The sequence below is a fragment of the Dasypus novemcinctus genome, unplaced genomic scaffold, assembly GCF_030445035.2.
Source record: "Dasypus novemcinctus isolate mDasNov1 unplaced genomic scaffold, mDasNov1.1.hap2 scaffold_157, whole genome shotgun sequence".
Taxonomy (NCBI): domain Eukaryota; kingdom Metazoa; phylum Chordata; class Mammalia; order Cingulata; family Dasypodidae; genus Dasypus; species Dasypus novemcinctus.
The window spans coordinates 713539-736303 of record NW_026688157.1 but is presented as its reverse complement, the minus strand read 5'-3'; the positions used below and the strand labels follow the sequence as shown (position 1 = coordinate 736303).

Here is a 22765-nt window from a genome sequence, read left to right as displayed (position 1 = left end):
TTGATTAGAAAACTGCAAATGACGCTTTATATCAGAAAAAGCCCTAGTAGTCCCTGTTTGTAGCCAACATGTGTACCCTAGAAAGAGAGAAAATGAGGGAGATTTAAGCTATCTAATGAAGAATCAAGGTGGTCTATCCATTTCTGAAAGTAAGAGACCATGGTTCACAAGAATTAAAGAAAAGGGAAAGTATTGACAAAACTATGACAAAGCATTCAGAATATATATTTAACTACAAGGGTGCTACATGCAGACAATAAAGTTTTCTCAACATGGCAAATAAGAGACAGGTATGACAGAGAATATTCACTATTTTTCCTCCAACATAAACAACTGTAACTAATTATGATGACTTAAAACTGAGCTTTTTTCACCAAATGCAATGAATGTGCCTTACTGATGAAAGGGGATGTGGATGTAGGAGGAGCGGGGGTGGGGTGGGGGGTGAGTGGGGTATATGGGAACCTCTTATGTTTTCAACCTAACGTTTTGTGTGATCTATCTTCTTTTTCAAAAAGACAATAAAAAAAAGAAAAAAAAAGGAGCTTTTAACTTACTTTACTTAAGTCTTAACAATTCAGATTATCTCTCTCAGATGTTATCACTATTACGAATACCAACTTTCATAAAAGCCCAATGTACTTTGTATAAAGTGAAGACTTACTGTTTCCCCTTACTCCATATGGAATTACAGAGGCTTTCAAATTTTTCTGATGAAGCACTTGCATGCAAACCATCAAAGTTAGAAAAATAGTCTTAAGTGATGAGTGGCAATATGAATGTCTAAACAACTTCACAGGATAAATACAGAAATTCCAAACTTTTCTTCCAGAATGGCATCATCCATTCTGCATGTAAAGCAAAATTTACCATAACCTTTTGTAAATTCCAGATAAACAGATATCAAAGTTAGAGAACATCTTGAAACTGAAACAAAATAGTGACAAAGCACAAACCTAGCACTCAGTACCAGCTTACATAGCATCCAGAGTTTAATTTCAGGCTCATATCTATTCCTACTAACTCAAAGGGTGTTCTCAATACCCACAAAGAGACAAAGTCCAAACTTGCAAATGACAAGCTGTACTCCTGATAAATTTGCAGATAATTATAGGTTAATGTTAATCAAGCGTAGTAAGGGGAGGGGAGGGCAGAATGGGAACTAAAACAAGGAGATGACATGCCCTAGCTAGGTAGAAGGGTAGCAATTAGACCCATACTATTTAGTTCCTACCTACTCTTCCATTTTTGTTGTGAGACTCAACTATCTATCTTTCTTCTGATAACAAATCCTAGGCCTCCACTGTCCCATACAGTAGCCATGAGGCATATGTAACTATTAAAACTCAATAAAATTTAAAATGAGTTCTTCCATCATACTAGCCACATTTCAAGTGCTCAACAGCCATATGAAGTTAATGACTACTGTACTGGGAAACATAGATATAGGACATTTCCACCATCACATCAAGTTAAACATCCTACAGTATGCTACCAGCTAGGCCTCAGTCACTTTACTTTCACATTCCTCTATATGCTACAGTAAATTTACAAAGGGGAAAAAAAGGTGCCAAATCATTGATTTTTTTTTTTTTTTTAGGTACCGGGGCTGGGGATTTGTTTGTAGGAAGCTAGTGCTTCAACCACTGAGCCTCATGGCTCCCCTGAGTTGGTTTTTTTCATTTGCTTGCTTGTTGTTTGTTTCATTGTTTTTAGGAGGCAGCGGGGACTGAATCTGGGACCTCCCATGTAGGAAGCAGGTGCTCAACTGCTTGAACCACATCCACTCCCTGAATTACTGACTTTCAACAAAGTAAAGCTTATGTTAGAAAATGCCAAATTGAAAGAAGGTTATAGGCAGAGGACTTAAACTGACTAAACAATTTGTCTTTTTCTGAGCTGAATTAGATGATTTGAATTAAAAACCAAGGGAGAGAAAAAATTAAAGAAAAAAACTATTTAAAAAGGAAGCTCTCTACATCTGCCACACTGCCATCATCATTTCCAAGACAAAGAGAACAAAAGACTAGTTTCTGGCTATTTTTCTAATGAATGGAAGCCAGAATTTCTGTTATTTCCGAAGTGCCAACTAAACCAATTTCCATATGCTACTTCCTACAAGACCTCAAAAGTCTGGATTAAACAAAAGCACCATAAATCTAATTGATCAAACGATAAAAACAAAATTACCAATGCAAAATCATGTAAACTATTTAGCCAATCTTTTTTCCTGGAATACAGCAAGTACAAGGATTTTATTCTTCCTATGTGGAAGGACAAGTAACTGCCAAGAAGGCATCATGTAAATAACAGCTTCCTCTGACCTTACCCAGTTAAAATTTTTAACTATCTTGATTCTACTTGGGTATAACTAAAAAAACCTAGCTAATATTACTGGAGTTAGAAAAACGTAGTATTTTAATGTTACCTACTTTTGATAAAATTTTTTCCTTTTATTAGAAACACCGTAGGTTTACAGAAATATTGTACAGAAAATACAGAGCTCCCATATAACTCTCAACCACAAACTCAGTTATCCTTTTATTAACATTTTGTATTAGTGTGGTACTTTTGTTACAATTGAAGAAATGATATAATTATAATATTATTATATCCCACGTTTTATCTTCTTTCATTCAAGTAACATACAAGATCCAAGACTTCCCCTTTCAACCACATTCACATACATAATTCAGCGCTGTTAATTACAACTCACAGTAATGTGCTACCATCACCATCATTCAGTTTTCAACTTTTGCAATCAACCTAAACAGAAATTCTGCACAGATTAAGCATCAGATCCCTATTTTCTATCTCCACTATACCCTGGTAACCTATATCCTAGATTCTAACTCTATGAATTATAATTAGTTGATATCAGTGAGAGCATACAATATTTTCCCTTTTATGTCTGGACATTAAGCCCTTACAGAACATAAGAACATAGAATATGAGGTTTTCAAATATTTTCTCCCATTCTGTAAGCTGTCTTTTTACTTTTATGATGAAGTCCTATGAAGCCCAAGTTTTAAATTCTGATGAAGTTCCCTTTATCTATTTTTACTTGTGCTGCTCATGCTTTTGGTATTAAGTCTAAGAAAGTTTTGCCTGATACAAGGTCCTGAAGATGCTTCCCTTTGTTTTCTTCTGGGAGTTTTATATAGTTCAGTTTCTTATATTTAGGTCTTTGATCCATTTTGAGTTAGTTTTTTTAATATAGTGTGATGTAGGGATTGACCTTCACTCTTTTGCATATGGATATACAATTTCCCCAGTAACATCTTCTTATTCTTTTTCCATTGACTGGACTTGGTACCCTTGTCAAAAATCAATTGGACATGAATTTTTTTTTTAAGATTTGTATTTTTTATTTATTTCTCTCTCCTTCCCCCTAATGTCTGCTCTAAGTGTCCATTTGCTATCTGTCCTTCTACATCCGCTTGCATTATCTGGCAGCACTGGGAAACTGCTTCTCTTTTTCATTGCATCATCTTACTGCGTCAGCTCTCCATGTGTGTGGCACCACTCCTGGGCAGGCTGTGCTTTTTTCATGAGGGGCAGCTTTCCTCCCGGGGAGCACTCCTTGCACATGGGGCATCCCAATGTGGGGGTGCTCCCGCAAGGCACAGCACTCCTCGTGCGTGGCAGCACTGTTGGGGGCCAGCTTACCACACGGGTTAGGAGGCCCTGCCGATCGAACCCTGGACCTTCCATATGGTAGACTGACACTCTTACCAGTTAAGCCATGTTCGCTTCCCTGGGCATGAATTTTGTGAGGGTTTACTTCTGAACTGTTTGATTCCATTGGTCTATATATCTGAGATTGTGCCAGTACTACGCTGTTTTGATTACTATAGCTGTGTAATAAGTTTTATTTTTTTATTTCTCTCCCCTTCCCACACCCCCAGTTGTCTGTTCTCTGTGTCTATTTGCTGCATCTTCTTCTTTGTCCGCTTCTTTTGTTATCAGGGGCACAAGAACCTGTGTCTTTGTTGTTGCGTCATCTTGCTGCGTCAGCTCTCCGTGTGTGCGGCGCCATTCCTGGGCAGGCTGAACTTCTTTCACGCTGGGTGGCTCTCCTAACGGGGCGCACTCCTTGCGCGTGGGGCTCCCCTATGCAGGGGACACCCCTGTGTGGCACAGCACTCCTTGTACGCACCAGCACATGGGTGAAGGTAGATTGACACCCTAAATCTACCATGTGGTAGATTGACACCCTAAACATTGCACCAAGTCTGCTTCCCGTAATAAGTTTTAAAATTGGGATGGCTGAGTACTCCAGCTTCACTCATCCTTTTCAAGATGGCTTTGGCTATTAAGGGCCTATACCCTTCCATATAAATTTGAAGATTGGCTTTTCAATTTCTGCAAAGGCTGTTGAAAGTTTGATTGGGATGGCCTTGCACTTTGCAAATCACTTTTACATTCCATGAATATGGAATACAGAATGTCCTTCCATTTATTTAGTTCATATATATATATATATATATATATATATATATATATATATATATAATGTCTTTCAGCAATGTTTTATAGTTTTCTATGTATAAGTCTTTAACATCCTAGGTTAAATTTATTACTAGATGTTTGATTCTTCTCATAGCTATTGTAAATGGATTTTTTTCCTTTCATTTCCTCTACAAACTCTTCATTACTAGTGTATAGAAATAATGATTTTTGCGTATTTATCTTGTACCCTGCTACTTTGTTGAATTTATTAGCTCTAGTGACTTTACTGTGGACTTTTCACTATTTTCTATATACAGAATCATGTTATCTGCAAATAGGGAAAGTTCTACTTCATCCTTTCCAATTTGGATACCTTATATTTCTTTTTCTTGCCTAATTGTTCTGGTATAACTTTCAGTACAATTCTGAATATCAGTGGTGACAATGGGCATCCTTGTCTCATTTCTGATTGGGAAAAAAGGTTTCAGACTTCTACCACTGAGCATGATGCTAGTTGTGGATTTTTCATATACGCTTTTTTCCATGTTAAAGAAGTTTCTTTCAATTTGTAGTTTTCTAAGTGCTTTTATCAAGGAGTGCTAGATTTTCTCAAATACCTCTTCTATTAGTTGAGATTATCACATTTGTTCTTTCTTTCATTATATTTATGTGGTGTTTTATACTAATAGATTTTATGTTGAACCACCCTTGCAAACCTGGGATAAATCCTACTTGATTATATCACATAATTCTTTTAACGTGTTATTGGATTTAGTCTGCTGGTATTTTGTTACAGATTTTTACATCTATATTCATAAAGGATACTGCTCTATAATTTTCTCTGTCCTGTATATCTGGCTTTGTTGTCATAGAATGAAGTAGTAAGTGTTCCCTTCTCTTCAATTTTTGGGAAGAGTTTGAACATGACTGGTGTTAATTCTTCTTAGAATGCTTGGTAAAATTCACTAGAAGCCATCATGTCCTGGGGTTTTCTTTGTTGGGAGGTATTTTAAAAAATTAAATCATTTTATCACTGGGAAATTTCTGATAACTGATTTGTTCTCTTTGTTACTTATTGGTCTCTTGAGAACTTCAATTTCTTCTTAGTCAGTGTAGGTTGTTTGTGTGTTTCTAGATATTTGCCCATTTCATCTAGGTCATCTAATTTGTTGGTGTACAGCTGTTCACAGTACCCTTATAATCCATTTTATTTCTGTGTGGTTGGTAGTAATGCCCCCATTTCATTTCTGATTTTAGTTATTTACATCCTGTTTTTCTTTTTGTGAGTCTAGCGAAATGTGTGTCAATTTTATTATTCTTTTCAAAGAACCAACTTTTGATTTTGTTTAGTTAATTCTCAATTTAATTTATGTCTAATCTTTGTTTTTCCTTCCTTCTGCTCACTTTGGGTTCAGTTTGCTTTTCTTTTTCTAGATAGTCAAGTTATAAGGTTAGGTGACTTGAGACTTCTTTTAAAATATAAGCATTTAAAGCTACACACTTCTCTTTTAACGTTGCCTTACGCTGTATTCCAGAAGTTTTGGTATGTTGTGTTTTCATTTTCATTTGCCTCACGTGGCACTTTGAAGCTTTTGAGAACCACAGAAAATCCTATTCTTAAAGCAAATCCACTCCTGTGTGTGTAAACCTATTGTAGGTGAGACCTTTTGATAAAATTAATTCAGGTAAGGCCTCTGATTAGATTGCATGACCCACAGTAAGTCTTACTCCTCTTACTGGAATTCTTTATAAATAGAAGAATAAAGAGCTACAGACACAGAAAGAAGGCTGCAGGGACAGAGAGGAACCCAGAAGGTGAAAGAATATGCCCCAGGAGCCAGAAGCTAAGAGGAAGCCACTTTAGCTAGAAGAGGCCCGGAGAAGAGGAGAGATGAGTCGATGCTGCCATTGTGTCCTGCCATGTGCATGAATGCCTATAGTTGGAGCTTGGGGAAAAGGATTTCCTGATGACAGCTTGATTTGGATACTTTCATGACCTCAGGACTGTAAGCTTTTAAACCTAATAATTCCCATTGTAAAAGCCACCCCATTTCTGGGATATTGCTCTAAGCAGCTTTTTTAAAAGATTATTTATTTATCTCGCCTTCCCCCCCCACCCCGGTTGTCTGTTCTCTGTGTCTATTTGCTGCATCTTCTTTGTCTGCTTCTGTTGTTGTCAGCAGCACAGGAATCTGTGTTTCTTTTGGTTGTGTCAGCTCTCCATTTGTGTGTTGCCATTCCTGGGCAGGCTGCACTTTCTTTTGCGCTGGGCGGCTCTCCTTACGTGGCGCACTCCTTGAGTGTGGGGCTCCCCTACACGGGGGACACCCGTGTGGCATGGCACTCCTTGCGCACATCAACACTGTGCGTGGGCCAGCTCCACACAGGTCAAGGAGGCCTGGGTTTGAACCACGGACCTCCCATGTGGTAGACGGACACCCTAACCACTAGGCCAAGTCGGCCGCCCTCCAAGCAACTTTTAGCAAACTAAAACACCTCAGAATTCTTTCCTTGTCCTTGGCACCTGATAGTTAGATTACTGTATGTCTGGGCATGGTTTTCTTTGATTCATCCTGTTTGGGGTTTACTGGGTTTCTCGAATATGCATATTCATGTCTTTTGTTGAAATTGGGAAGTTTTCTGCCCTTATTTCTTTAAATATTCCTCTCTTTCTTTTCCTTTTGACTCCCATAACACATATGATACACTTGATGGCATCCACAGAGCTCTTAGCTTCTGATCATTTTTTCCCCTTTTTTTCCCTCTTGCTCCTCAGCCTGAATCATTCCATTGTCTTGACTTTGATTTTACTGATTCTTTCTTCAGCCAGCTCCAGTCTGTTGTAGAAGCCTTCTAGGGAATTCATTTCTGTTTGGTTCCTTTATTACTTATTTATTTATGATACTTAGAATACATAAATGTTACATAAAAAGTGTAGGGGATTCCCATATGCCCCACTCCTACCCCTCCCACATTAACAACATCCTTTATTAGTGTGGTACATCTGTTACAATTGATGAACACATATTGGAGCACTGGCACTAAGTGTGGATTGTAGATTACATTATAGTTTAATCTCTCTCCCACACATTTTTGTAAATTATGACAAGATATATAATGGCCTTTATCTGTCACTGCAACATCATTCAGGACAATTCCAATGTCTTGAATATGTCCCTATATTACACCTATTTTTTCTCTCTACCTGCCCTTGGTTCCTTTTTACTATTCCTATTACTTTCATGAGAGTCCCATATTGTTTATTAATAATTTTCTTGATATCCCTTAGCTCTCTGTGTATTTTCTTTGATCTCCTTGAGCATATGGAGGTTCATTTTTTAAAAATCTCTGTCCAGTAATTCCAAAGGCTGGTCCTTTAGTGGGATGGGCCCTCACTACTTGTTCTTTGTTTATCTTTTGTTGCACACTGTACATTTAAAAAATTTAGTGTATTAACACTGGGATTTAGTCCTGGAGTTGTTTGTTCCTTTAGTTTGTATCTAGCTAGCGATATAACAAATTTCCTTGAGTGCCAGAAGCTTAAGAATACAAACAGGGAAACGGACTTTGGCCCAGTGGTTAGGGCGTCCACCTACCACATGAGAGGTCCGCGGTTCAAGCCCCGGGCCTCCTTGACCCGTGTGGAGCTGGCCCATGCGCAGTGCTGATGCGTGCAAGGAGTGCCGTGCCACACAGGGGTGTCCCCCGCGTAGGGGAGCCCCACAAGCAAGGAGTGCACCCATAAGGAGAGCCGCCCAGTGCGAAGGAGGGAGCAGCCTGCGGAGGAATGGCGCGGCCCACACTTCCCATGCCGCTGATGACTACAGTAGCGGACAAAGAAACAAGACGCAGCAAAAAGACACAGAAAACAGACAACCAGGGGAGGGGAGGGGAATTAAATAAATAAAAATAAATCTTAAAAAAAAAAAAAAAAAAAAAGAATACAAACAAACCAATCCAAAAAACACATTTCACAGTCTCAGCATATTATTTCTGTACTGACTGGTATTCTACTTCAGAGTATAGCTCTCCTGTCAAAATCCACCCAAGGAGAAAGCAATGTGCAGGGCCCTCTGCTGAGCCTGAATATTGTCCTGAGCTTATGCTCACTTGTGGCCTTAGGAATTCCCCTGTTTACAGGACTCTAAATGTCCCATCTACTCTCTATGAAATAGACTTTCTTCCCGTCTATTGTGTGTCTTAAAGCTGGTAACCCTTTCTCCCCAGGCAACACTGACTTAACTGTTTCTTACACTGTTTTAGCTGTTATCAAGTTGATTTCTACCTGCAGAGCAAATTCTGCAGGGCGAATCAAAGGCCAGCTTCCCAATCCAGTCTTTTAGGCTGTCACCAGATATCATGGCACTGACATCCATGCACCCTAGTATGTGCATAGGGATTACTCTGCTCCTTCTAAAACAGAACAGAGACCCATGATGTGAATACAGGCTGACTCCATACCATGCTAGGAAGGTGGAAAGCAAGGGCACCATGAGCTCCTCCTATGGCTTTTGAAGCTATGTGTTCTTGATTCGGCATTTGCTCAGTTACTGCCCTTCCTACTGTTTTCTAAGGATAGTTATTGTGATTTAAGTTTTTTGTCTGATAAATTTTCAATCATCACTTAAACATTTTCTAAGTAGCAAAAGGAAGCCAAGATGAGTCACCTTTCACATATGTGTTCAGCTAATGAATTCTCAAAGAGCTGATTAAGTTATTCAGAAAGTTCAACTATTGACACAGAGTATAAATATATATAAAGGATCATAACTAAAATATCAATGAATGATAAGGGAAGACAAATTTTTGTACTTTGCTCAGTTTTAACACAAATGAATAAATTTTAAGCTGCATTAGTTTTTACAATCCATAATATGAAATACAAATGAGATGGCTTGCCCTCCATTTATCTGATTCCTGACTCAATTGCAACACAAAGACTATCACTTGTATTTAACCAAATTTATTTCTCACTTTTCATGTATGAGTGATATTCAAGTATGCCCTAGACATGTGTAAATCATTTTTCCTTTAATATCCTTTCACATTTTAGGAAGGAAGAAATATGTGCAGGCTCAACCACAAGAAAATGGAAATCCATAATTTATTGGATAATGCAGAAAGACATCTTACCTGATCTGTTGTAGTGATATGGGCATTTTAATTTGCTGATAATAATCAGGGTATTTTTTCTTTGAAGGCAAATGGAAAAAAGGTTCAGCTATTAGCTGTCCCTGGTTATTCCGGCAACTCCTAACGGTGTCATAAAGCTGATAAAAAGGATTTGAAACATCCATAAAAGAAGTAATGCTTTCTGCTTCTGACTCTCCCTCTTCATAACGTGCAGCTAGAAAAACAGGGGAGAAAAAGGGTTATTTATAAATGGAAAGAATGAATGAACCATAGCTTAAGGCTCTTTTAACAACCTTCCAGATGAAGCTATTTGTATTTAAGAATAATTATTTTAAAAGAACAGCCTTTGGTAAGGGGACTTGGCCCAATGGACAGGGCGTCCGCCTACCACATGGGAGGTCCGCGGTTCAAACCCCAGGCCTCGTTGACCTGTGTGGAGCTGGCCCATGTGCAGTGCTGACGCACGCAAGGAGTGCCGTGCCACGCAGGGGTGTCCCCCACATAGGGGAGCCCCATGCACAAGGAGTGCACCCCATAAAGAGAGCCACCCAGTGCGAAAGAAAGTTCAGCCTGCTCAAGAATGGCGCCACACACACAGAGAGCTGACACAACAAGATGACGCAACAAAAAGAAACACACATTCCTAGTGCCGCTGATAAGGATAGAAGCAGTCACAGAAGAACACAGAGAGCAGACAACTGGGGGGAAGGGGAGAGAAAAAAACAAACAGCCTTTAACCTTCATTATAGATGACATTAGTAATGCTTAATATAATTTCATGTTTACTTAGAGTAAGATTACATAGAAATAGAGTGTTATATAGAAATAGAAAAGGCTACACTGTTTTTAAAAGGTTACAAAAGTTTCTTTCAAAATTTGCTGCTTTCAGAGTCTCCTTGCTCTGACTGCTTGGCCAAAAAAAAAAAAAGGAGCAGTCATTCCCAGATCTCGGAACTAAAATTCTGTCACGCAGTTTAGAATAGTATAAATTTAAATTGAACTGATAATGTCAGATTTGATTTAGTCTTAAGTCTTTGTGGCTTTGCACCACTTATCTGTGGCATTCCTGAAGGATGATGTATTCCCTGAGAGAATTTTGAGGTAGAAGCTACAGAAAAGCACCAAAACAAACAAAATATGTAATGATGTTTATAGAAATATAACATATATTGCTCATTACCCTGCATTTTTAAACAGTGCATTAGGACCATAACTGAAAGTTTTCTTGGTGGATCAGGATAACCTTAATCATTATGTACTCCTGGGTAGACAACAATCATTTATTAAGTATTTAAGTATTAAGAGCTTGATGAGCACCAACCTTAGGTAATTCTAACACCACCCCATGAAATAAGTTTTATCTCTTTTCCAAATGAAGAAACTGAGGCAATAAGATGTTAATGACTTGACCAAGGTCAGCCAGCCTATAAAACAGTCAAGAGGGGAATTGGATCCAGATTCATGGAGCAAGAAGTAAACATAGGATTTGAAATGGTCTTTTCTGACTCCACTACCTTTGCTCTTTTTCAAAAAGAACTTGAATATATTTTTTGAGTTTATAACTAGATACATTAAGTATTTTAAACATAAAATATCTTTTAAAATATTACATTTTTGTGGCCGATTCCAAAAATGCAATGGATTTTTGTACAATGACTTTATATCCAGTACCTTATTATTCTTATTAATCTTTTTTAAAAAAAGATTTATTTTTTATTTCTCTCCCCCCCCCATTGTCTGCTCTCTGTGTCCATTCGCTGTGTGTTCTTCTATATCTGCTTGTATTTTTGTCAGTGGCACTGGGAATCTGTGTCTTTTTGTTGCATCATCTTGCTGCGTCAGCTCTCCATGTGTGCAGCGCCACTCCTGGGCAGGCTGCACTTTTTTTAAGTGGGCCGGCACTCGTTGCGTGTGCAGCTCCCCTACACGGGGGACACCCCTGCGTGGCACAGCACTCCTTGTGTGCGTCAGCACTGCGTGTGGGCCAGCTCACCACACGGGTCAGGAGGCCCTGGGTTTGAACCCTGGACCTCCCATGTGGTAGGCGGACACTCTATCAGTTGAGCCAAATCCGTTCCCCTATTTTATTAATCTTAATAATTGGTCTGCAGAGCCTTTCAACTAGAAAATTCAGAAGACACTCTATCACCTACAATCATTATATACCTTTCTTCTTTTCTAATTCATTATTGTCATTGTGGCCTGGCCAGTACTTTGACTGAAAGACCTGTGACCTTGTTTCTGATGGCAATGGGAATGCTGCTAACATTTCCCCCATTAAAAATGGAGATATCCTTTATCAAGTTAGGGAAGTTTCCCTCCTGATTCTAAGTTGCTAAGAGGATTTTTCATTTTTGTTTGGTTTTTTATTTCTTAAATTACAAATGGGAATTGAAACATCTATCAAATACACTACTGAGCAATCACATGGTTTTATGCCTTATGGTGAATGATACATTTTTTAACACTTTTTAAAGTTAATAGATCACAAAGAATGTTACACTAAAAAACATAAGAGGTTCCCATATACCCCCACCCCATGTGAATATTTTTATTTTTTATTTATTTCTCTCCCCTACCCCGCACCCCTACCTCCCACTTGTCTGCTTTCTGTGTCCATTTGCTGCGTGTTCTTCTGTGTCCACTTGTATTCTTGTCAGCGGCACCTGGAATCTATGTCTCGTTTTGTTGCATCATCTTGCTATGTCGTCATCATGCCACATCAGCTCTCTGTGCGTGCGGTGCCATTCCTGGGTAGGCTGCACATTCTTTGCACTGGGCGGCTCTCCTTACGGGGCATACTCCTTGTGTGTGGGGCTCCCCTATGTGGGGCACACCCGAGTGGCACAGCACTCCTTGTGTGCATCAGCACTGTCGCGTGAGCCAGCTCATCACACAGGTCAGGAGGCCCTGGGTTTGAACCATGGACCTCCCATGTGGTAGGCAGATGCACTATCCGTTGGGCCAAATCCGCTTCCCTGAATGATTATTTTTTATATTTTCTTATGTTGAAGTAAAGTAGTATTGCAGTAATAAACCTGTCATTATGTATTATATTTTATATATACTGCTGGATACGGTTTGCTTATATTTACTGGGTTTTGATAGCTATGTTCTAACACATATCACAGAATGAAATGGGGAGCTCTTTTTTGATTATCTGGAGGAGTTTGTATAAAATTCCATTCCTTAAACATTGGGCTATTGTTTTCTATATAGTAAAATTTTAAACTAATAATTACATTTAATTAATAGGTATAAGACTAATTAGTCTTTTAATTCTTGGATTAGTATTAGGAATTTATTTTCTAGGAATTTGTCCATGTCATCTAAATTCTCAAACTTATTTGCATAAAGTTGTTCATATACACCCCTTTTACTCTGCATGTCTCCTCTTTTCCCACCAAATAATGCTTGTGCTTTTTCCTTGAAAATTTTATTAATGTATCTATTTTTAAAGATTTATTTATTTATTTCTCTCCCTTTCCCCCGCCTACCCTGGTTGTCTGTTCTCTTGTGTCTATTTGCTGCGTCTTGTTTCTTTGTCCGCTTCTGTTGTTGCCAGCGGCACAGGAAGCTGTGTCTCTTTTCTTGTTGCGTTGTCTTGGTGTGTCAGCTCCCTGTGTGGGTGTTGCCATTCTTAGGCAGGCTGCACTTTCTTTCGCACTGGGTGGCTCTTCTTACAGGGCACACTCTTTGCGCGTGGGGCTCCCCTACGCGGCACGGCACTCCTTGCGCGCATCAGCACTGCACATGGGCCAGCTCCACATGGGTCAAGGAGCCCTGGGGTTTGAACCGCAGACCTCCCATGTGGTAGACAGATGCCTTAACCACTGGGCCAAGTCCGCCGCCTTTATTAATATTTTTAATCTAATTTCTTTATTTTATTTACTTATGTTAGATGCTTAGCTTATTTACTTTTAGCTTTTCTTTTTTTTAAACAGAAGCATTCAGACCTGTAAATTTCCTTTGAAAGTACCATATTAGCTGCACCCCACTAGTTTTGATAGACAGTATTTTCATTATCATTCAATTTTAAGTATTTAAAATTTCCATTATAATTTCTTTTAACCTACTGGTACATATATTTTTTGAGGTACTGGGGACAGGGATTGAACCCAAGATGTTGTATGTGGGAAGCCGGCGCTTAGCCGCTGAGCCACATCGGCTTCCCTGAGTTGGTTTTTGTTTTGCTTGTTGTTTGTTTTTGTTTTTTCTAGGAGGCACGGGGAACCCAACCCAGGACCTCCCATGTGGGAAGCAGATGTTCAACTGCTTGAGTCACATCCACTCCCCTATTTATATATTTTTAAATTTCCAAATCCATGGGTTTTAAAAATGTATCTTATTATTAATTGGTATCTTAACTGTTTTGTGCTGAGCAACATGGTCTGATAAATACTCAGTCTTTAAAATTTGTTGATTATATGTATTATATGAAGCTTTTTATGGTAGCCTGAATAGTGACTCCCTAATCTATGGAACCTATGAATATTACCTCATATGGTAAGAGACTTTGCAGATGTGATTAAGAATCTTGAGATGGGGAGATTATCGTGGATTATCTGGGTGGGCTCTAAACGTAACCACAAAATTTCTTATAAAAGGGAAGGAAGAGATGGGATGACAGATGGAGAAGTTGGAAGGCCGCACTTTGAAGATGGAGGGAGGGGCCACAAGTTAAGGAATACAGGTGGCTTTTAGAAGCTAGAAAAGCAAAGCAAATGGATTTCTAGAGCCTCTGGAAGCAACGCTGCTAACAGCTTGATTTTAGACTTCTGACCTCCACGGCCATAAGAGAATAAATTTGTGATTTTAAGCCATTAAATCTGTGGTCATTTGTTACGCAGCAATTGAAAAGTAATACACTTGTGAAGAAGTGTATCCAAATCTTCTCTGTCTTCATTGGTTTTTTACCTACATAACAAGTAATGATTGAAAGAAAGGAGCTCTCACTTTGAGGGCAGTGTCTTGCCCCCTAAAGTTCCATGTTCTTGCTTTATGTATTTTTGAGCTCTTTTGTAATTAATTTTCTTGATGAAATAAATCTTTTATTTTTATGAGTTGAATCCTTTTATCTTTGGTAATGATCTCTGTTTGAAAGTCTATTTAATCAGAAGTCAATGTAACTACTCTAAGTTTCTTTTGGTTATTATTTGTCTGGGATATCTTTTTCTATCCTTTTATATTCAACTCTCCTGCATTTTTTTTTAATCCCCCTCTTGCGACTTTTTGCATGCTGTCTGCTCTCTGTGTCCATTTCACTGTACATTCTTCTGTGTCTGTATTTATTTATTTTCTCCTCCCGCATTGTGGCTTGCTCACTATCTGCTCTCTGTGTTCATTTGCTCCCGGTTCTTCTGTGTTCTTGCTTGTCTCCCTTCTTTTGTTGGGCCACCTTTTGCTGAGTCAGCGCTCCACTGCATCTGTGGGGCCCGGCAGCACTCCTTGGCGCTTGCTGGCCGGATGGTGCTCTGCGGCATATACGGTGTCTGAGGCGTCTGCGGTGTCTGAAGCATCCGTGGGCCGACGGTGCTCTGCAGTGTGTGGGCAAGCCTGTCTTCACAAGGAGGCCCCCAGACATGAACCCAGGGCCTTCCATATGGTAGACGGGAGCCCATCTGATTGAGCCACAGCCGCTTCCCTCTCCTGCATTTTTATATTTAGTACATGTCTCTTGTAACCAGCACATAACCAGATTTTAAAAAAAAATCTGAAACTGTCTTAATAACAGTGATGTGATTTCTGATATAATGTCTGGACTTATTTTTCCCATTCTAGGCTTATCCTTTCTTGTTTCTTTCTGCCTTCCTGGTTTTTTTGGGGTGGGAGGGGAGAACTTACCTATTTTCCTTATTCTAGCTCTCCTACCCCATTTCTGTTCTCGCGGTTGACTGCAAATGTGTGCTCTTCTGTGTGGCCCTCCCCCAAAGCCTCAGCTGCATAGTGAATCTGCCTCTAAAACAAATCCCTCAAGAAGATAGGCAGCAGAAAACCAAACACATTAGACTCTTGACTAAATTAAGGATAAACAGGTTCTGATAAATAGCTTGAAAGAAGTACTTCATACAAAGTTTGTGGCTTCTACTTTATTTTCTAGAAGCTGAGGTAACAGCTATATTATCCTGTGATAAATGTACTATATATTAGGGGAATAAAGAGCTTTTAGGAATCTTGTAAATGGTGTGGTTTTCCATGAAGTTGTTAAGCCAGTATAAGGTTAATGAAAAAAACCAACTGTTAGAAGGAAACCTAATCATAACATGTTCGTCACTATTATAACCATTAAAAAACATAGCTACCAAAAAGATAATTTTTCTTCAATTCTTGCTAAATCATACTTAATTCTATAGATAAGTTTGTCAAAAAATTAAATTCATACTCTAATAAGTAGTCTACAGTGATTATGAGATTTTCATACAAGGTTTTGTTTTAGGTACAAAACAAGATACAACAGAAAAATACGTTTTGTCGCATTTCATTATAAAATCAGGACATGCCAGACTAACTTAATGAAACAAATTTTATTGCTACACATAAAACATCATCGAAAAATGAAAAATATGACATCAAACTTAAATGAAAGACAGACAATGAAATCAAATACAACCCAATAGCTGGCCTTTAGGTTGCTCTTTGTATAAATGAATTGTCCTTGCATGTTGGTTTTTAGTGCCAAATGCCCTATGTGGGACTTGTTTAAATGACCATATAACAAAATACTGATTGTAATTTATATCTATTTTTAAATCATAAACGTTAGCCAAGAAGAAATTAGAACCTACTAAAAATATAAATCAATGTCCTGAAAATCTAACATGATGTGAACTGAATTTCATTCTGGAATTTCCTTATAATTTCACTAGTACTCACAATTTATCATTATAGATTTAAACCAGGATCTGCTAAGTCATCAGATCACTTGTTTTTTGCAGCATTTATTACCCAACTATGCGCTTCAACACAAAATAAAGCAATAAGTTTTGATAAGTTTGCCAACCAAAGAATGCAATTAAAAATGCAACAAAAATGCATGTACTCCAAAAATCAACAAACTCTCACTAAGACCAAAGACACTGAAATTTTCCTCAGCCAGAAAGACTGGGAAGGCATTTAACTAGTCATGACCCAATTCCTACCAGCTAAAGCAGCATCCTCTTCACTTTCTGAGCCATACTGAAGTGCCATGGTAATTGCTGATAAGCGGCCCCCTTGGACTGTTCTTTTATTACTACAAAGAAAACAAGCAATTAGAACACAAGGAAAAAGGTTATAATCATTTGGTTCCTTTATAGGAAATAGGAATTGTTAACAAAGCAGTCACATCAAAGAAATTTTTTTTAATTCAACCACCTCCTCAATTTATCTTTGGACTTTTTAATATTCTCCATAATTAATCTAAACTGAGAAAAACTAAATTTTTTTAAAGTGTATGTACACACAATTTACTTTTTACTTAAATGCAGCACTATTCCTTCTATGGAAAATAAAGAATCGGTCATTATTACTTATAATTCTCTCCTAAGAACACAAACTCTATTATGAACACAAAACTTATTTTGACAGGTTTTATTGGTAACCAACCTTAAATAGTACCTGACAAATAGCTTCTGCTTAAACATTTTCTGGGAGATAAGCTGGGCCTTGATCTTTTAAATAAAGTGTTTGATAACAAATGTGCATAATAACCCAATTGCACCCCAAAATATGCACTAATATGCCTGACCCCATAAGCATTCTCAGACCAAACACTTTCTCTTTCTCTTACCGATAATACTTGCTAGTGGAATTTCTCTCTTCACCAAGACTGCCTTTACCATGCGAAGAACCTGTCAGCCTGGCTGTAGTCAAATTTGATGGAGTTCTATCCAGAGACAAGATTAAAAAAAAAAGAAGTTATGGAAAAAATTCTGTTTATTTTTTTAATTTTAGAAGCTTAGAAAATTGACAGCCAAAATCAGAATGCTGGATAAACAAAAAAGCAAGGAGACAATTGTTTTCTTCTTTTCTGAACAGAAATACTCAAATATTTCTGAGCCCCTACTGTGCAGCAGGCTGTGCTCCAGGACCTGGGGATTCTGCATAGGAGAGGAGGCCAAGCCTGTCTACCACAGAGCTTACATTAATTACAGAGACCAGAAGCTCTCATAACAAAAAGAATGTCAGGTCCAGAAGAAAGCTTCAAAAGTAACCATTCAACCCTCTCATTTCACATCGGAGAAAATAATATCCCTAAGCTGAGATCTGTTCAAAGACATACTCCTAGCTCAAGTAAAAGCCAGGATGAGATCTTTAAATCTCCTAAAACCTGGCTAAAGACTTACTGCAAATAAAATAAAAAGATATACTGGTATTAAGTCAAAAAAAGTTTCCTTTTAAATAAAACTCTTTAGCTGCAATAAATGGGCAGGTAATAATTATCCCTATTCTCTTTGGAAACACATTATAAAATTGTATATAAAATCTTGAAATGCAACATAAATCTTCACCACTGTATTGATTTCACTAGCTAGAAAATCTGGCAAATAATAAAGGCAAAAGGATTTTAGACATGTTTTACCTACCTCATTCGAAGGCTTGACTTAGCCATTTCATGATGTTCAATTTCTGCCTTCTTCATGTAAAATATTTTTTTAATTGAATTTGCATCCTGTCAATATAAAGATTGGTTGGCTTAAAAAGAGAATAGATGGCATAAGAACAGACACAGAAATCAATGGAGTAGAACTAAGAGTACAGAGAGAAACTCAGACATCTATTATCAATTAAGATTTGACAAGGGTGATAAGTCCAAGTCTTTTCAACAAATGGTGCTGGAACAACTGGATAGTTACATGCAAAAAATGAAGCTGGACGCCCACCTAATATTGTGTACAAAAAATTAATTCAAAATGGATCACAGACCTAAATGTAAGAGCTAAATTATAAAACTCTTAGTAGAAAACACAGGGGTAAATCTCCAAGACCTTGTACTTTCAAAGGATTCTTAGATATGACACCAAAAGCACAAGCAACAATTGAAAATAAAGATAAATTTTATTCCATTAAAATTTAAAAGTTTTGTGCTTCAAAAGATATCATCACAAAAGTGAAAAGACAGCACACAGAACAGGAGAAAATATCTGAAAACCATGTATCTATCTAATAAGTGATTTGTACCTACAATATATAGAGAACTCTTACAACTCAAAGATAAAAAGATAACCCAATTTAAAAATGGGCAAAGAATCTGAACAGACACTTCTCCACAGAAGCTATACAAATGTACAATAAGCACACAAAAAGATGCTCAACATCATTAGTCATCAGGGAGATGCAAATCAAAATGACAATGAGATACTATTTCACCCCCACTAGGATGTTAGAATCAAAAAGTCATACGATAACAAGTATTGATGTGGATGTGGAGAAATCAGAACCCTCATACACTGTGGATGGAAATGTGAAATGCTTCAGCTGCTTTGCAAAGCATGATGGCAGTTCCTCAAAAGGTTAAACATACAGGTACCACATGACCCAGTATATATCTATGAGAAATGAAAACATACTGCCGTATGTTCATATTCTACATGAATATTTATAGCAGCATTATAGTAGCCAAAGGGTGGAAACAAATGCCCATCTATCATTAAATGGATAAACAAAATGTGGTATATCCATACATACAATGGAACATTATTCAGTCATTAAAAAGGAAGGAAATACTGATATATACTATAACTTGGATGAATCCTGAAACCATAACATTAAGTGAAAGAAGCAAGTCACAAAAGTCCATATATTGTATGATTCCATTCATTTGGAAGTCCTGAATAGGGAAATTCTATAGAGACAGAAAACATATTAGTAGTTGCTTAGAAGTGAGGGTGGAAAGGGTGATTAGGAAGGGTGACAGTTAAAGAGCATGGTTTCTTTTGAAAGTGATAAAAATTTCTAAATTTGATGGTGGTGATGGTCACACAACTCCATGAATATACTAAACACCACTGAATTGTATATTTCAAATGGATAAAGTGTATGGTAGTGAATTATATCTCAAAAAGCTGTTATATAAAAAATACTGACTAAAAATATAAGTATTATTATCAACAAAAAACAGCAACGAAAACAAAAAACTAACCTTGAATACTTGAGAACCAGGCTCATTATAAGTTTTGGCATTTTTTGCTAGAAGATCTATATCTTTGGCCATTGCATGAATACTTTTGTAGCTTCCATTCTATGGCAAACAACAAAATATAGCAATTCCTCTTAGTGAGAATTAATCAGTATAAACATTAAAAAGAAAACTCCACATATTTTTAAAGTGTCACCATATTCCAGGACTTTATTATAAAGTACATATGTGAACAATTGTCAAGACATTTTCTCTTTTACAGACTATTATTACTGACCATTTACAAACAAGGTAACAAAACCAGAGGTACATTAGTTTCTTAAAAGATAACTTACAGTTTTTAAAAAATCAAGTTAAGGTAGAAGTTGTTTTATTCAACAAATACACAGTGCATACTGTGTACCAAGCAATATTCTAAGTGCTTCACAAAAACCAAGTCATTAAGGTGGGCTTAACAGTGTGAAGAAAAACCCCTTTTGTTATACCGACAACTGAAGTAAAGTAAAAAATGAAACCAGCACATAAGGTAATCTTTTCTATTACCTACTATGTACTTGGCTCTATGTTAGACCTTTCACATCTTAAGGCTCACTCAATCCAATAAATTCAATAAACAATACGAAATAATCCAAAATAACCCAGACCACTATAATTACCTCACTTTACAAAACAAAGGAAGGAGGGAGACATTCTAGGTAAATGGTACACATAACTAATGAGAACAGTGATAAATAGGTCATGTTCTAGAGAGATTGAGGAGACCAAACTAAGCAGAATGGAGGGTGGGGAAGGGTAGAACCACAGCACAGGTTGCAGAGACAAGGTAAGGACAAATAAGGTAGAATCCAAAGAGCCAATGATGCTATCACTACTGGAGACACAGTGTGTGTGTGTGGGGGTAGGGGACAGGGAGAGAACAAAGAGAACAGTCTGGTTATTTGCCATGTGGGGCCAACTGACATCTGAGTTCCTTCTTATTTGGAGGGAATCCTAGCACGGGAGGCAGGTAGGGCCCCACCTCCCACTGGCGAGGTGAGAGTGGGCAGACGGTTATTTTGTGGCAGCCAGGTCAAAGGGAAATAACAACGGATCAGCTAGCTACATGCTTAGGTTTTGAGGGACTAAAGCAACAGCAAGGGAATGGCCAGAACTAATATTTGACACTTGCAGGACAGTACAGTCTAGCAGTGGATCAACCAGCATCTACAACGATGCTTGTGGCACTGATGGTGGTTAACAGTAATGGCATCACCAAGAAACTGAACATGATCTCTGCTCTGCTATGATTTCCCTGAGGTCCTTATTTCCAAGGTCAGTCCTCCAGCCTTCCTTCCAAACAATTCCATGTGCTAGTCAGCACCCTTTTTATAAATTCCTTTTCTACTTAAGTTAGTCAGAGTTTGGCTATTGTTGAACTGGTACAAGAAGCTGGGATTTGCTTCAGCAGGCATTAGAAAGCAAGTGACTGAAGTTTCTGGGTAGTAGAATGGCAAGAAGCAAGCTAGGATCAGAAAGCAACATGCAGACAGCACTCTAGAGCCTTTTCGAAGGGAGGGAGGAAAGACTATTACAACACTTCAGATACAAGAGGACAAGGTGATGTCCTCTTGCCTAGGGTGATGGCAAAAAAAAAAGGTGACTCTGGGACTTTTTGAAGGACGAAAAGACAACGATATGGTCAGAAATCATATATAGAAGACTGGAGCTGAGGTAGGGGTGTTTGAAGATCTGATTTTATTTTCAGTATTATGAAAGCATCTTCCCCCTAGATTGATGTTAGCAATCCTAGAATTTAGGTTCTCAGTGTTAGGGTCTCCTTAAAGATCAGATGATACATTAGGGAACTTCTATTTTAACATTCTGGGAAAATATAAATGTATCTGTAGTACCAAAAATTACTACATTGTTAGTCTTTACCATTGTTTTAGAATTTAAAGCCAAGGAAAAATTTGTTTCTCCTGGCATACCACTGTGTTTTCAATCTCAGTGACCGAATGAGACTATATAACAGTGCTTAAATTTTTTCTTAAGCTATAGGGAACCCCAAAGTCCTCCTTACCCTGGGAGGAGTAGTAATTCACATTTACTAGGACCTTATACTTAGGTGCTATAGCAGATGCTTTATATATATTATCACTGACCCCTAGCAAATGTGAAGTGGTGATATTATACCTAACATATAGCAGAGGAAGTAGGCAAGGCACTTGACTAAAGTGACATAGCCAGTTAAGTAGCAGAGCCAGGAAAGAATGTCAGTCCAACACTAAAAACAAGGTTTCAGGTATAATTTAGCTCTTCCCCAACACCTTCCTTAATCTTTATCATTAAACTTTAAGTCCTAGCTATTCGTTCACTCAATATTTATTGAGCATTTACTCTGTGGAGAGGCAGTTAACAGTGTAGGGATTAAGAGCACAGCCTCTTAATTCTCTAGAGCCATAATGCTTGAATCCAAATCTTGGATCTTCTCCTTATTAGTCTGTGACTTGGCCAAGTTACTTCTCTATTTCTCAATTTTCTGATTTTTAAAACAGGAAAAACAGTACCTATCTCATGGAGTTATTGTAAGAACTAATTAACAGTACCAAGCACAAGGCACATTTGTGAGCACAAGTAGCTACTGTCACTATTGGGGAAACGGCGGGGGGGGGGAGAGGAAGAGAACAAGTCTCTGTTTTCAGAGCTTATACTCTCATATCTGTTGTAGCTAACTAATTTTAAGATACACTAAAACTCTTTTGAAAGAAGCATATAAAAATAATCAAGAAAGATACCAAATGTACCTTCACAATCAGAAATGTCCATGGCTAATGCTTTTTAATTTCTGTCCTAAGTGGAAGATTTAATATGCCAATGAGAATTTCTCTTTGCTCCCTACAGAAAAAAAGGAAAAGGGACTCTGTACTGTCTCCTCCAAAGCTATAATCAGTAACAGTATCCTAATTTGTTTACATTGTATTGCTAATAACCCCTTATAGAAACATCTCCATTTTCTAGAAGCCCATAAAAAAGACCACAGGTTAAACTGAATCAAATCACATACACACACATGGTCACCTTCAT

General features: G+C 37.8%; 1 protein-coding gene across 6 annotated transcripts in view; it reads right to left on the bottom strand.

The window, feature by feature from the left end:
• The window catches only part of PBRM1 (polybromo 1), a 196262-nt gene that overhangs the window by 114828 nt on the left and 58669 nt on the right, over nucleotides 1–22765 (bottom strand). For all 6 annotated transcript variants that reach the window (XM_058292596.2, XM_058292602.2, XM_058292600.2 and 3 more), the window contains exons 8-12: nucleotides 19706–19804; nucleotides 18150–18235; nucleotides 17354–17449; nucleotides 16725–16816; nucleotides 9586–9799 (exon numbers count right to left, since the gene is read on the bottom strand). In XM_058292596.2, coding sequence (XP_058148579.1) covers nucleotides 9586–9799; nucleotides 16725–16816; nucleotides 17354–17449; nucleotides 18150–18235; nucleotides 19706–19804 — 587 coding nt within the window. The remainder of the gene's footprint in view (nucleotides 1–9585; nucleotides 9800–16724; nucleotides 16817–17353; nucleotides 17450–18149; nucleotides 18236–19705; nucleotides 19805–22765) is intronic.